The sequence below is a fragment of the Protopterus annectens genome, chromosome 16.part0 (genome assembly GCF_019279795.1).
Source record: "Protopterus annectens isolate FY-2018-M chromosome 16.part0, PAN1.0, whole genome shotgun sequence".
Classification (NCBI taxonomy): domain Eukaryota; kingdom Metazoa; phylum Chordata; order Ceratodontiformes; family Protopteridae; genus Protopterus; species Protopterus annectens.
In genome coordinates this window covers 313804321-313821683 of record NC_056750.1, presented here as the reverse complement: position 1 = coordinate 313821683, position 17363 = coordinate 313804321, and the positions used below count along the sequence as shown (strand labels likewise).

Below are 17363 nucleotides of genomic sequence, written 5' to 3'. Positions count from 1 at the left end.
AGGATGGAATTAGATTTTATAAAATGGAATGGCTGGCATTCATAAATATAGAAAAGTAAGTTAATTTCCAATAGTTTGGGGATATTATAAGAGATGGCTGCATAGATAGTATGGGACCCTAATTACAACTGCACATGACTTGTTTTCTATGCCATACATTCTTTTTATGAGGAACTTCTGTGGCCACTCCAGTTGTTGCATATGCCTGGTCAGATACATTCTGAAGAGTGCATTGTATTTAATGCTTGAGGTTATGATGACAGAGTACGATGGAACAATGACATATTTGGACCTTGATGTCATTACTATGCTTATAAGTTGTGCAAGATGGAATGATTTTCTTACTACTGCAGGCACATGATGGTCAAAAACAAAGTCACTGTCTACATGTGTTCCCAAATCTCTGACTACTGGATCTGTAATAGGGGTGGATTACTGATGAAGCAATTTGCACTTGTGGCCATCTTACCAAAGGAGACTATTATGCACATCTTAGATGGAGTTTAAGACCATGAATCTAGCAGCAATTATTCCTCTGTGTTAGTCTCTCCTGGAAGATGTTCGTGTCTTTGAGGGATTCAGTGATTGCATCTAATTTGCAACTGTCTGTGAATTTGGTTAGCCAAAGGACTCTGACTTTAACCTTGACTTCAGAGAAGTAGATGCTAAACAGGAGTGTCACCAGCACTAAGCCCTGAGGGACTCAGCTAGTACAGGAGTGTCACCAGCACTAAGCCCTGAGGGACTCAGCTAGTGACTGACCTATATGAGGAAGTAGATTCCCCTATTTCAACTTGGGTCCTATCTGTGAGACAGTTGACTATCCAGTAGGTGACATATGGGCTTATACTTAATTCAGTGAACTGGTTTACAATGTCTGAGTAGAGAATTGTGTGGAATGCTGTGGCTAGGTTGAGGTAGGCAGTACGTACCATTTTGCCCTCATTCATTGCTTTGGTGACCTTCTGAAGAAGTCCACCAGGTTGAGTAGGGATGACCTTAACTTGACTAAAACAAACTGAGCTTGATCCAGCATCTGAATGTTTTGTGTCATTATCATGTCCATGATAATTCCTTCCATGGACTTGCTTATGAGATTAGTCAGTTGGTAGTTTCCTAGGTTCATGGATGGCCTGTAGTAGTGGGATAAAAGTTGCAGTCCACCAATCTTCTGGCATGAAACCTATTTGGAGACTATGATTGAATAGTTGTTCTAGGTGCCCTGAAATGTCATGTTTCATACAAAAGTGGGGCAAGTTTCGAACCCTGTACCTATAGCACACACCCAGGTCTATAACAAAGTATTAGTCCTCTGTGGGGAATTTATTATATATTGAATCACGCCTTTCTGTGATTAAATTATTTTTCATTGCTTTGTCAACTAAATATAGCATGTATAAGCCTCTATAAATGGACAAGGAAAATTGACCAGTCAGATTTGTATTTATCTGTGCATCAAATGTATAAATGGAAGAAAACTAGTTAAGGCCTTCTAATCTACACTTTCTGTCCCAGATCTCTTCTTTCTTACAGTTTCATAATCTTACTGACAGCTATTATTTCTCTCACCACTAACTCTGACCTGTAATGAAAAAGGACTCTACAGTCAACTTTCATGTATCTTTAACAAAGAAGGAGAAAATATCATAAAAAGGAGGAGAAATCACAGAAATTAAAATTAGGAAAAAATGTTTATATATATATATATATATATATATATATATATATATATATATATATATATATATATATATATACAGTGGATATAAAAAGTTTACACACCACTGTTAAAATGCCAGGTTATTGTGATATAAAAAAATGAGACCACAATCATTTCAAAACTTTTTCCACCTTTAATGTGACCTATAACCTTATACAATTCAACTGAAAAAATATAAAAAATAAAAAACATATAATAAGCTGGTTGCATAAGTGTGCACACCCTTAAACTAATACTTTATTGAAGCACCTTTTGATTTAATTACAGCATTCAGTCTTCTTGGGTAGGAGTCTATCAGCATGGCACATCTTGACTTGGCAATATTTGCCCACTCTTCCTTGCAAAAGTGCTCCAAATCTGTCAGACTGCGAGGGCATCTCTTGTGCACAGCCCTCTTCAGGTCACCCCCACAGATTTTCTATTGGATTTAGGTCTGGGATCTGGCTGGGCCATTCCAAAACTTTAATTTTCTTCTGGTGAAGCCATTCTTTGTTGATTTGGATGTATGCTTGGGGTCACTGTCGTGTTGAAAGGTGAAATTCTTCTTCAGCTTTCTAGCAGACGCCTGAAGGTTTTGGGCCAAAAGCGAATGGTATTTGGAACTGTTCATAATTCCCTCCACCTTGACTAAAGCCACAATTCCAGGTGAAGAAAAGCAACCTCCAAAACATGATACTGCCACCACCATGCTTCACCGTGGGGATGGTGTTCTTTTGGTGATCCAAAGTGTTGTTTTTGCGCCAAACGTACCTTTTGGAATTATAACCAAAAAGTTCAGCCTTTGTCTCATCAGACCATAACACATTTTCCCACATGCTTTTGGGAGACTTGATGTACTTGTTTGCAATTTTTAGCTGGGCCTGGATGTTTTCCTGTGTAAGAAAAGTCTTCTGTCTTGCAACCCTACCCCACAGCCCAGACATATGGAGAGTAGGGAAATTGTTGTCAAATGTAGTACACAGTACTTGCCAGAAATTCCTGCAGCTCCTTCATTGTTGCTGTAGATCTCTTGGCAGCCTCTCTGACCAGTTTTCGTCTTGTCTTTTCATCAGTTTTGGAGGGACATCCAGTTCTTTGCAAAGTCACTGTTGTCCCATATTTTCTCCACTTTTTGATGACTGTCTTCACTGTGTTCCATGGTATATCCAATGCTGTGGAAATTTTTTGTACCCTTCTCCTGACTGATACCTTTCAACAAGGAGATCCCTTTGATGCTTTGTATACTCTCTGTGAACCATGGCTTTTGCTGTAGCAGACAACTGAGTAAATGTCAGGAAAATCCTACTAGGACAGCTGAACTTTATTTGGGATTAATCAAGAATCTCTTTAATTGATGGCGGGTGTGTACCCAAGAAGACTGAATGCTCTATCAAGGGGCTTATTTTATGGATGTGGAATAACTAAGTGCAATACTAAGGTATCCCACCTAAACACTGAAGGACTGTAAAGTGCAATATACAAACTGTGCAATAATTCAGTCTATTCATAGATATCCTGCTATGGTTTAAATTTTACTTTGACAATATTACCTTCATATTGTTCCTTGTCTACCTTGTATCCTGTTCTGGGATGGGTGTGGGTCATTGCTGTCTTACTTTACTTACTAATTTCTACTTATTAAATTTCTACTGTGATATTTTATTCATTTTTCTCTGTCTATATGTGCAACTGTTTTCTGCATTGAGAACGAAGCATTGTAATTTTGTTCATTACACTGCTGTGTAGTTCTGAATGATAATAACATTTTCTTTGACTTGACTTATGCAACCAGCTTATTGTACATTTTTTTATTTTTTATATTTTTCCCCTAACATATTTACTTGTTTTTCAATTGAATTGTACAGGTTATAGGTCACATTAAAGGTGGGAAAAGGTTTTAAATGATTTATTGTGGTCTCATTTTTTATATCACAAAAACCTGGCATTTTAACAGGGGTGTGTAAACATTTTATATCCATTGTGTGTGTGTGTGCGTGTGTGTATTATATGTATATATATATATATATATATATATATATATATGGGACCATTATATAATCCCGAAATTCTGAAATATTGAATTTCAAAATCCTGAGATTATATAGCCGAAAGCTCTAAACACTGGAACACCAGAAGCGCGAATTTCAAAATCCCGATGTTGAAGTAGTGCTTCTGGTGTTGCAGTTTGTGAATGGATAGGTGGAAGTTCAGGTAAGTATCTATGAGTAAGTGTGTTGGTTAGGGGCTTTAGTGTGTGTCAGTGTGTGTTGTGACGGTGATGTGTGTGTGAGGGGAATGTAGGTATGTTGTGGTGTTTTTGTGTATGTCTGTGTAGTGCAACCTTGGAGTTAGTATATTTAAGTAGGGGGCGTGGGGGTGCAGCCCCCCAAATGGGGGGGGTGCAAGGCAGCTTGCCCCCCCCCCTGCTTGCATGAAGCGTAGGTTTGAGTGTTTGTGTGTTGGGGGAAGGTATGTGTATGTGTGTGATGTGTGGTTAGTGTAGTGTTCGCGATTTTAAAATTTGCGCTTCTGGGGTTTAGAGATTGTAATGGTTCAGCTTTATGATTTTGAAAATCTGACATTCGATATTTTCAGATTCGGGATTATAAAGTGAACCCATATATATATATATATATATATATATATATATATATATATATATATATATATATATGTATATATATATATATATATATATATTTATGTGTGTGTGTGTGTATATATATATATATATATATATATATATATATATATATATATATATATATATATATATATATATATATATATATGGTTCCCCTTCACAAAGTCGAACGGCTACAATCTTGAAATTCATATGGTCGAGATAATATGCTCAAAACTGTGGAAGCTTGACTCTGTGAATGGGGAAGGCATACAGGGCAGAACGGGAGATTTCCCTTTCTGCGCTGTAGTGCAATCTCGGAGTTGGGATAAATAAGTAGCGGGGGGTTGGGGGGGTGCATCCTCCACATGGGGGGTGCAGGGGGCTTGCCCCCCTGCAGAAACACCTTGTTTTGTTACGTTTTTTTTTTTGCTCCCTTTCACAAAGTCGAGCTTCAGAAATTCGAGCATATGGCTTCGGCCATATGCATTTCAAGTTTCTGAACGTTTGACTTTGTGAAAGGGAACCATATATATATATATATATATATATATATATATATATATATACACACACACACACACACACACACATATATATATATATATATATATATATATATATACACACACACACACACACACACAATGTATATATATATATATATATATATATATATATATATATATATATATAAAAGGGAAGTCTACAGTCCCTTGAAATCTAATTGGTGTGGAATACTGCATAAAGCTGAATCCCCAAAGAACAGATCTTAGAATGATTGATGCACTTATGGAGATTAAAAATGTATTTTAGACTTATTTGGTAATTTTCCCTTTCTGTAATATTTTGTGATCATGCAGCTGATATGCATAAGTAATGGGTGGAGGGTGTGAAGTCACCCATAAGTTGATCAGTGGGGGGGGGCATGCACCTGCAAAAAAAAAAAGGTTTTCTAATTTTGCCTGTAAATTTGTCATGTTGGATTTTGAGGGGTTTTATGGTGAGTTCTCCATTAAGAACATATAGTGACAGAACTAATTTCCTGCTTTAAATGGCCACTGAAAACTGTTTCAATACGTGAGCAAATGACATACTGTTTCAGATTTTTAATACAGACGTTCAGCTCTTTACTATCCTATTAAAACTCTGCAGTTAGGAAAATGCAGTGTAAATACAAGTAAAACATATAATGTGTCAAACCTACCTGCAAATTTGACATGGAATTTGTTTTCAGGTTTCAGGATTTGGACGTAAAGTGGGCAGTTTGGGGCAAAATCCTTTACTGCCCACGCTCTCAGAATTGTCTGATGATCCTATGATGAAAGAAATACATCTACAATGACACTTGCCAGACAATCGTTATCAAATTTAACTTCAAGCTGTTTGTTATAAAAGTAACACTCACTAAATACATCAATTTATGAAAATAAGATATTTTTTAAATGTGGCACTAAATGCATCTATTACTTTATCATGTACTTTTGACACAATTGTGCCATATTCTTTTGCTATCACTACATCAAATACATTTTTTAATTTTACTTATACAAGCCAAATGAGAGGCTAAATTTATGTGTCACTAAAAAGATTACCCATGGTTGTTAATGGGCATGTATCTGGAGATCATTTCAATGAATTCCATTTTGGTGCACAATTTGAGTTTTTTTGGGGGGGGTATCACCCCATTCTCTGTCTGAAGCACATCATGCCCTAATCAACTCTGATGTCCATGCACCTCAGAGAAAGTAGATTTTTCCCAGAAAGACCAATGGGGGGGGGTCAATCTACTATACATTGTTGCATATTAAATACCCCTTCTTAAATCATCCATTTAAACCAGAAATTTTATTAAATTAGTGTTTTTATTGGTAGCAAACTACAGTTATCACTGCAAAAGATTCAGATTATGAAACAACCATTACCAGCCCACTGACATCATTCAAAAATAATTCCTAAAATTATATATCTCCATGATCAAAATGGGGCTATCCAGTGAGACCTCCTATATAACTTCACTCATGACAGTACAAATCAAAATAAATTTAGAATTAAAAAAGTCAGAGACAAGCAAACTGCAGCCTTACTGCTGACCACCTAAGTATATGCAGGTACGTTACCATATACATACATAATCAGTGATGTAAAGCCTCTCTACTTGAAGGATTCACAAAAGTGTCAAACTAATGCCTGAGATGGCAATGCAATGAATTATTCCAAATAAGACAAAAACAAAGGCATTGCAATTAAAATAAAGTTGTACTAAATATTCAACTTTCTATATTTATCAGTATTATTTTTTTAATCTTTAAATGCAATGCTAATAAATCTTCTGTTACACATGTAGTCCAAATATACAGCTTGTTTGTAAATAAAACTGTTTCTTAGCCACTCAGAGTATTGTAATTTGCACATTAAAGTAACTTAAGCAATAGTGTATTATTTATACAACTTAAATTGCGTTCCTATCCAAAGTCATTCTAGAATTGCAAATCACCATCCAGTTTTGGTATGTAAATAAAAGATTCCATCATTTTTATTTTGCAACAGTAACAGTTTAAATTATGTTCATTTTTCTGCTTGCTTTTGTGTTTACAGAGCTAAGCACACTGTATCACACTGATCTACTTTTAGTCTCTGCTAATGCAGGTGGAGATTCAAATAAATGACCAATCACTATGCTAGATTCCATAATCTCAGGGTTTACGTCAACAAGTGGTAAGAATTTGTTTCCATATTTTTAATACATCACACTTCAAACATACTTTCTCTTCCTATTGAGAACTCTTAACACAAGCAAGCTTAAATGCTTTAACAAACCACTGTCCTCAACTCTTTTCACACTGATGGGCAGAATTAGTTGAGCCAGGAGACCATTGTATCTGAGCAGTAAAGTCATTCATGTAAGCTCCTGTCTGTTATCTGACACAGCCATTGTTAAAACTTGGGTATGAAGTGGAAAAAATCTATATATTTGTCATCTAGTAAAGCAGTTCTTTTATCAATGCTGGACTTAAGAAAATTATAATTTCCAAAGAATCATTGGCCTTAATCCCAAAGATTCTATAAACAGAACTGATTTTTTTTTCTGATATGTAATTTGGCATTCTCAAATGATAATGATCTCAAGAGTTAAATTAATAAATCTTGTCCATGACTGTGGAACAGAATGTTTTGCACTAGACAAATTATGAGAGCTAAGTCATTTCTGTTGAATTTCTTGACTTGCTATTTGTTGTGCTGAATCTGATTAACTACATTTCATTTATTTTTAAGGTACGTAAGCAGATTTAACAGCTCTGTTATGAACCAAAATCAGCACTTGCTTTGCTTTACCATGGAAATATCTCTAAACTTAATGGATCATTATTGCATTGCGTAGTAAATAACTCTACAACAAACAGCAATATGAACACTGTAGCAGTCATCAGACAAGAAAAAAATACATTCTAGATAATACATTCTGTTGCACAAAACAGGCTGCAGTGCATGCAATGGACTTTTATGATGCAAATGCCCAAATCAGGTATGAGCATAAGCAAGTTACATGGATGTTGCAGAAATAATCAGCAGTATAAAATAGCATGACTAATGACCCCGACCTTACAATCATACCGTTCACCACAAATGATGTCAGAGCTCTTCATTTGGTACTGTCACAAATAGGACAAGGCTGCTTCTGTAATGACTGCCTGAGGAACACTGCACTCTGTATACTATGTATGAGATATCTGTCTGCCACATATGTGCCTCATGCATGCCGGTCAATATTAGGAGAGATAGGCTATAAATATCTCAGACCCCTTAAGAGATTGAGCAATGTGGGTAAGAATACCCCAGCCCACATTAAGCCTGCCAATAAAAATGATTATAGAAGTATTATCAGATATGGGTCTGTATGACTTAGATGGTAAAGTGAATTATTTTTAGTAATAATGTCATACATGCATATAACAGGCACACGAGTCAAACCAGGTTTTGTAATCTATGAAAGTATCTAACAAGAGGGAAAAAATCTGATCAATTATTTTCACAAATCTCAGAAGTTATTACAAATATTCTTTAGAAAGCTTTCAGAGTGTTTAATACTTATTTTAGCTTCAATATGGTTGAAAGTGCAGAAAGAATCTTTATTTTCCCTGCAGAAAGTATTGCTAGATCGATAGCCTTTATGGATGCTATTTTAGCTATCTCATAGTTTTCAGTTTTTGCATACTACTGTTTAACAAGCTGTAAAATTCTATGTAGTTCTGCTATTTTGCTTGAATGTTAAATTATTTCCTGAATGCCATATTTGGTTTTACTTTCTTTAAACATCTCCTGAATGTTTTGCCTGTTTAATTACAGATACTAAGGATATTTGTTTGAAACATCATAAACAATTATTTTCTTCCTGCTAGTGATATTTTGCATTTGATTTTGAGTTTTCTGAATTACTCTGAATCAGAAACATTTTACTTTTTCATTTCTTCCCAGTGATAAAAGGTCAAAAAGCTGGTATGGGAACACATCCATTCAGTGCCTGTATTAACTCACAGTAAGCACATTTGCAAACAGAGGACTTCTTCAGACTGTGCAAACTGTAAAACAACTCAGGTACACAACCAGTGTCACATTAGATAACACACACTTAACTGAAAATGTCTCAGCTTAAACACATTTTCAAAGAAATACAATAAGAAAAAGTCTTTGTGAAAAGTAAATGGAAGTTAAAAGGTATGAACCTATGAACCTATGTACCTTTGTCTACAATATAAAAGGTGATCTTGCACCTTTGTCTACAATATAATGAATGTTTACAATTGTTTAGGCTTTCTATTCACTAAAACAAGTTTTAAAATTAAAATATCATTGATTAATATCTACATGCAAACCTTTAATTTGACTTACCAATGGTATTCTTGAAAATCGAAAAGCTGAGTAGACCCAATATTGGATTTATTTTTATGAGTATTTTAATTTCTGCAAGAAAGTAGTCAATCATGTATATGCTGAAGATATTTCTAAGATTTCCAGATGTATATTAGCTTTTGTTTAAAAGTACTACAAAGACTTCTTAAGAGACTATCACAGTACAGTGACTATATTTCGAGTTTTATTTCTAACAAAATGTTATCTTTACATGAATGACAAAATCATTTGATTGCATTATGAAAGGGTTAAGCCTCAACAACCTCAGTAGACTGTGTGATCTGAAGTTAATTACTTTAGTAAAAGTGTGATTAGGCAAAATAACATAGCCATTAATTCCATCTTACACTACTTAGCAGACTTCTGAACAATTAAATGTGAATCATGATGCTATAAATAGTATTTAGTTTTGTGAAGCTCATTTTGGTTATTTGAGAATCTCTGACTTGTTTAATTGGTGGATTTGTGGTTTATTAGAGCTGTATTCTGCTGACATTTGTTTTAATTCTGGGTCTTTATACTTTGGTCAGTATTGTGTGACTGCAGAATTAGCATATATTTAAGTAAAGGTGAAGGGCACAGCCCACCCAGGTAATGATTTGTATTTAGAGTTTAAGTATTCTGAATTGTTCTGTAGCTATAGTAAAATGACTTGTGCAAATGCAATTACATCTCAGAATTCAGATGACATTAGTGATTTATCCTCTCTGTAGTGCAAAAGGTAAATGTAAAATTAGGTACAATGTATTTACGCTTTAATTCAAATGCTCCTCTTTCCCTTTTTATTTCACGAAGAAGCATTCTGTGTTACTGTTAGTTTTTTTGCATTCAATATTATTTTGTAGTTAAAATAAGTTTATGTTCCGAGTGTGAGAGGAATTTTGCATCAGTAACAGGGAGTTATGGGAAATATGGTTAGTTGTCATGGATTCATTTACTTTTTTTATGGATTCTTTTCTGTGTAGCACATAGATTATTGGCTGGATGCTGACTGCTGATTATTTGAGATATTATTTTAGTAGAACTGTTAAATAGCAGAGACTAATAGGTTCATAGGTTCATACTAGGCTATCTGCCCTAGGGCATTTGTAAGCCTAGCCAGAATGTGTTTTTTTAGCACACACCCATTTTTTGTTTTTTTTTGCCCTTTTTTTTCGTTAGTATATACTGTGCCTCTCTCTAACAGACACAAGTGACACAGAAGTGAAACCCTCTGATCTCCTCTCTCCCATCCACTCATCAAGATTCCTCAGAGAGAGAGGAGGGACTCTGCCTAAACTGGGATGGGATTATTCCATAAGAGAGAGAAGGGAGGTTCTGGTTCTGAATCTCCCCCTCCAGCATGTTATTTTTATTTCAGTGCTGAGTCAAGTCTCTCTCGAGGCTCGATTCAATCTTCGATTTCTTTTGAGTTTCTTCGGTGGTATATGGGTTGACATGACATTTTTATATGGCATCTGTGTTTGTGCTCCTTGGTGCTTGGTGAGGAGGGTTTTTGGGTTTTTCCATTTGCTGGTGTCTGGTAAGTAGGTCCCCAAAGGGCATTAATACTTGTTACTATGATGAGGATGTAAAGAGTAAAGAGGCACAACCTCCTCCCCCTCTATCCTTGAACCTTCATGATTAGGGTGGGCTATATAAATTATTTTTACTTTGGCCACATGGTTGTCAAATGAGAGAGATTGCTAGATTGGCCCTGAGTCCTCCCCCACTACTCTTTTTTTTAATGGTTTAATGGATTACCTATGGTATGTGGTAATTTTGTTTTTTTGCCAAAGGCATACACTTTTTGTTATTTTTTTTTGGTGTTTAGCTTGGCCATGGCTCTGTTCTACCAGCTGTCTTGGCTTGTGCTGCCCTTGGAGGAGCTTTTGTTTGCTGGATTAAGTCACCCAGTGCACCCAGTTGCAGTCATCTGCGTCACTTGGTCAGCCACAGTCCTTCTGTGTTGGCCTGTACCTCCTATAGAAATATAAGAGAGAGGTCCCAGGACTGAGCCTCCTCTTGGGGGCCACTCTGTAACTGGTTTGGAGTCTGACATGGCTCCAATTTAATGTGGGTTGTGGGGGTTGGAGCATCTTGCAACCCATCCATCTTCCTTGAGCCAGTTATTTAAGCTTTAAGCTGGTGACTTATCTATAATAGGTATTGGGGTGGCTTTGTGTGGGGGCTTTGGTGGGTGTAGGCTCTGTGTGTGGACCACCTTGTTCTGGGTGACTGTTTCCAGGACTGTTTTTTGGTTGTGGAGGCAGGATCTGCAGCTCACAATCAGCCAAAAACCAAGGATCCAGTGTCTGTTGGTCCCCAAACCCTTTATTTATATTTTCCATGATATGATGATCCTTTCTTTTGCAGACCAAGTTCCATAGGTGTTATAGGCATAGCAATAGTTTCCAGGTTCGAGGCACCACTTTGTGGGAGAGATGGACCACTGTTGCTGTCACTGACACTGTGGAGGGACATATCCTGTAGTAAGGCTGAGATTGGTTAGTGGCTTAGCTTTGGTAATTTCTCTTTAGGTTCATAGGACGGCGGCCTTGGTTTTAGCTGGTAGTCCCATTGATGCTGTGTTTTTTGCTCTGTTTGGGGAGCTTCTGAGCTTTACACTCTGTCAGGGGGCTTGATCTTGAGCATGGATATTATATTTTCCCTTTCAGGGGGGAGGGGGGGCTGATGTTGGCAATGTCTGTGGGTTGTTGGCAATTTCTGTGTATGTGTTGTCATTGTGAGGTTGCCTGTGAGTTCTTCCACCCAGGTTTTTGGGATACCAATATTAACCTAACATATATCTTAGTTGTCCTGAATTTCCCTTATCGTCTGTGGCCTTTTTTCTTGTGATTGGCTGCCCATAGTTAGTTTAGTGCTTTACAGCTGATGCTATATCTTTTTGGATGCGCCTTTTTGGGATTTTAGCTTTTTCCTCCTTCTATTGTTCCTTCTATTGGATAGTTTGTTTGGGGTGTTTATCCTCCTTCTATTGTCTCACTTTGTTTGTGGCTGGTTGGGATTGAGATTGGGATGCATGATTGTGCATGATTGGGTAAAATGATAGGTGTTTCTGATATGCACATTTTAGGATTCCTGAATTTTTCCGGGGCTCAAGGTTATTTCCACTCTTTTTACATGGTTTGAGGGGTGTGAGGAGTTTTTTTCTTGCTTTTTTTGTTTTCACTTTTTGGGGGTGGGATCTGGTTGCTTTAGAATATTTCATGGAGGGTTTATGGTCTGATCTTTCTCACTAGGATGGTCTGGATGGTCTAGATCCATTTAGATCAGATGTTGGATGTGTGGTATCAATGTCTGTAGTACCAGTTGTTCCTCCATTTTTGTCCTTTTGTAATCCATTGAACCTTTGTTCTAGGAACCTTTAGGCTAGGTAGTGTTTGTCAGTTAGTATTTGGTTGAGTAGCCTCTATATAATGGTGTTTGCCCTATATAATGGTGTTTCCATAATGGTTTTGAAGAGTGGGGGTTCTTTTCCAGTGTTCTTAGGAAGGGGTGTTGGGGTTCCTGAGTTTGGGCAGGAGGACTGGCTGAGTCACTGAGTGGTTTTTGGATTTTACCTGGTGTGCACATGCACAGCCACTGATGTATCTTGATGTGCATTGTTACCCAATGGAGGGGTGGGAAGGTTTTGAATAATGATACTCCCCATCCTTTGGTTGTAGGTAGTATTTGGTTTGAGCTGCTGCTGTATATCCTACAGTGTGGGTTTGCTGGGGTGCCTTTCTGAGCTTGAACTCGATGTCTGTTACTGCAAGTCGATCCAAGGCATCTTGAGGTTTAGAGTTTCTGTTGTTATGTAGCATTAGTATAGTTTCTTACTCTGGGTTTCTTATCCCTTGTGTGGGTTTGTCTTGTGAGCTTTGCTGGTCTTAGCCTTGGGGAAGTTGGCACTGCTTAAGAATCTCAGGCTCCCCCAGGGCAGGGATGCCAAGCCCAGCTAGCTAAGGTGCAAGCCATTGTTAGCACCAATACTGCTCGCCTTTGCCATCAGGGATCCCCAGGCATTATACATCAGATCCCTGTGTCCATATCTTTCTTCCATCATAATTGTTGATTCATTCCCCTTTGGCTGACATCTATCGTGTCAGAGTCATACTGGCTGGCCACATGAGAAGCATTCACTTTGGCTATTCATGCTCTCATGAGAGATCACCAGTCAGGGTTATCACACCTCTTTTGGACAATGCTCAGAAGAGCCTATTGTGCTTGGCCTCAGAGCTGACAGTGTGTCATGGAGTGATCTCTGGAGTGATCTGATGTGGTGGATCCAGGAGTGGATCCTAGTGCCCAGCCTGGGGAGTGGACTTCAGTGCCACTGGGTTCTGGACCCTCAGGGTCAGCTCATCATGGTGTGTCTATTAGGTTTAACCTAGGTGTGTTGTTTCAGTTTTGCCTTTGTGACTGTTAGGGTGTTACACTTGTTGTTTTTGGCTATGTGTTGCGTGTTTTGTTTTATTTGTGTTGTGTTTTTGGCTTGTTGCTGTTTTGTCTCTGCTGATGTTTTTTTGTATTAGAGTGTGTGTATTTGTGTGTGTGTGTTTGTGTTTTCCTTGGTGGTTGTAGTGTTGTGTTTGTGGTGAGACTGGGTGGTGAGTGTTTCTGGTTCCTTCTGCTCCTGACTGGTTATGTTGGGTCTGAGTTGAGAGCTTAGCCTCAGTTTGGCTATGGCATGTGTTGGAATGAGAGTTCAGCAAACCGGTCTTTACAGTTTGAGCAAGGTTTTCACGCTGCCTTTCTATGGTATTATTCAGTCTGAGTTGGCCTTAATTTTAGCTGGGGTTCAATAAATGTTCTGTCCATTGGTTTAATTTAGATGGAATAAGTTTTGATGTTTTTCAGATTTTATGTTTAGCTATACACACAAATAATTGCAGGCATTACTATGCAAGCATTTATATATGTTGTAAACTGAGTATGTTTTAAATATGAAAATACAAATCAGTTAGTAATACCACACTTAGACTCATAAACTTAAGAATGTTTTTTTTTTCACTCTTTGCCAGCAATGTCTGTTGACCATCAGCTACTCTCTGTGGCCAATTGGTCCATATTTCACTAGTGAGGTAAGCCGTTAGGCTCTTATACAAGAGTCAGAGGTATCTAGTGTCTAGATGAAGATACGACCAATAATTATTTTTCGCCAGCAAAGTCAATCAACTTTTTTTTTTACTTTTATTTATTGTAATCAGGATGTTATTAAAGACTAATTGGTACTATTTTTAACTCAGAGGAATCTGTAACTACTTTCAGTTGCACATCACTGGCTGATAGTGCCTTTTGATAGGAGATTCAGCAAATTGCCACTCACTAAGTATGGTATTCAAAAAGAAGTTATGTTCAATACTTAATGTATTAGTGCATTACACTAAGACTGATGCATTGTAAGGATTCACAGGCAGTATTTACAGTTAATAGAGTGTAAGTTCCCCTGCTGTAATGCTAATATATCACACTCATTCATAGTGTTCAGGGTACATAGTGTGCAACAGAGTTGCTCCTATGTAATGTTGGTACAAAAATGGGATTCAGAAATAGGGTCCTTGTACTCTTTGTGTAAGTGAGATACTGCGGTGTCAGGTTGGTACACGTGACTAATTCAGAAAGAATGGTCTTCCTTTGCAGTCTATAAATGAGATACTGCAATGTAGTGCTGGTTTAGAAGGGTGATTCAGAGACAAGATTCTTGGACCTTGATGTGTAACTTAGCTACACTGATGCTGATATATAAAAGCAGTTTAGAGGCAGGACTCTTGGTACACATTGTGTGAGTTATGTCAAGATAATGCTAATATACAGGAGAAATTCAGTGTAAGTTTGATACAACTTCATTAGTAAGAGTAATTAAACAAAAGTGGTCTGCTTTACAAAGTAGCACAGCTGTTCACATATCACAAATACACACAAGTGCAAAATATATGTTTGATTGGGAAGGCAGATTAGATAAACACTCACTTGATTAAGAGGCACATGAAATACAAAGCAAAATCTGTGACACTGTATAAATGAAGTAATGCAGACAGTAACTCACATAAGTACTTTCCCATGTTACTGATTATAGTGGAGTAGAAAAAAGGAATGGGTAAGAAATAAGAAAAGATGGCAGGTTTTAAGAAGTCAGCAGTCATAAAAGTGCTGCTGCATATATTTGTAGTTCCTTTTAATGGTGAATATATAAGTAGATCAAGAAGAATGAAGGGTAATGGTCAAATCAGAACCACAGCTGGGTCATCTGTTGACTTGCTCATTTCCAAAAACTGGCCCCTCATCAACTCATCAACATCAAGCAATAAGCTGCCAAATATTACAAGTGTAAGAATCAGCTTTCTAAAGATAAACTGAAATCACCAATCCCTGGGCACTTCAAAGTTTCATCCATAACCACCAATGCAGTATGGGTACTCATACAACAATGCCAGTACTACCCACCCACACCATCAGCACCTACCAATCACTCTCCTGCACCTCAACCAAGGTACAGCTCTGGGTAAAAGGAAGGAAGGCTTCCTAGCAACTGCCCTTTCTAGTAGCACATCAGCTACAAGCTGATGGGAAACCTTGGACATGCACATATTAACAAGGGTATTGATAGGCAAGCTGCTCCAAATGGTGCCATGTAAGCAGAAGTGCACACATGCCATTGTAGGCTCACAGCAGAAGACATAAGATTACAGCAACTTCCATTCTGTAAAGTGGAACATTGTGACACTACTTACTACAAGTGAAAACACAAAACTTCTGTTGACATCTGCATCCAGCATTCTAAGCTTACACATTAATATGATCAAGGTACTAAAGAACCGACCAAAGATCACTCCTTGAAGATAGATTATGGCTTTCCTGTTCCAGAGAAGCATCACCTTGTAGAGCCCAATAGTTGGCTTTACATAAACAGAGTTCTAAAAGGAAGCCACATCAGTATTAAACAACCAGAATGATAGATACCTGACTAAGGTTTCATGGACTATTAGGATTTATTAGCTGATTCAAGATCCGAGTCTTCTGGATGCTTCTTCCCTTCTACCTCTCTCTTGCTGTCTGATATTCTTAGTCTATCGACATCCTTAACAACAACTTTACTAAAAGTCATATCTGCTCAGTTTAGCACCTGCTCTGTTCTTTCATACCTCTGTTATACCTGACCCAAGGAATCTGGACAAATATGAACATCACCTGTTTTAAAGTCGTTACTGTCTATAAAACTATCTTTACAACATTAAGTAACACATTTTACTATGAACTGTTGTGCCCTGCACATACTTACAAGATTGCATGATACTGCAATGCATTCTGCTATGTATAGTTGTATTCTGCAGTCTTGTATGTGCATACTCATGTCTGCCTGCCATGCACATCATACGCACTTAACTGTGTGCATGGCTTAGGAAATGCTGTGTTAGTGGACAGGATAAAACATTATGGGGGAGGTTCAAAGACATGGTATTCACTACAGGGGGTGAGCACACAGGGAAATGCAGGACCAGGCCAGTATCCACATCTGAGGCAATGGTGCATTAGTAAAGCAGATATGGTACGTTTCTGTGCACCAAGCAGATGGATGGCATTCAGTGTATGCACAGATGAGCCAAAGTACATGAATTAGTGTTCTAATGCATTTTACTGACAGCTCTAATATATATAAAACAGGTTATTTCAAATATTCTTTCTCCCACTGTGACCATAGACCACAAACTTAAATTTGATATGCATGTAAACCTAACCATTAAGTCGGTCAACAAAAACTTGGGTCCATGTATAGAATAAAGACCTTCCACCAAACTAACAATTGAGAGAGCTTAATAAACTTTTACTACCTATAATCACATAGCCAAATTCATAACTGGAATGCCCTAAATCTAAGGTCACTGGAATGGCTGGAACTGCCTAACATTCTCAAACTCAACCAACTCACTGAGGCTTTTAAAATAATCAACCATCCAGATAAAACCCCTTCACTGAACAAAATACTTATCAGGTCTTCCAATAGTCTACAAGTACTGACCATTAAATCTAACAACTCCGGTGGTGAAGCACTATATGGCAATTCCATTGGCAAATCCTGGAATGCCCTCCCAAACAACCTAAGACTTATGTCCTCTCTGCACCAATTTAAAATACACCTCAGAG

At 37.5% G+C, this 17363-nt stretch overlaps 1 protein-coding gene across 1 annotated transcript in view; it reads right to left on the bottom strand.

Moving 5' to 3' along the window:
- Positions 1-17363, bottom strand: part of LOC122790589 (potassium channel subfamily T member 1) — a 1237971-nt gene that overhangs the window by 730512 nt on the left and 490096 nt on the right. Inside the window, exon 14 of the mRNA XM_044058115.1 lies at positions 5530-5638. Within this exon, the coding sequence (XP_043914050.1) occupies positions 5530-5638 (109 nt within the window). The remainder of the gene's footprint in view (positions 1-5529; positions 5639-17363) is intronic.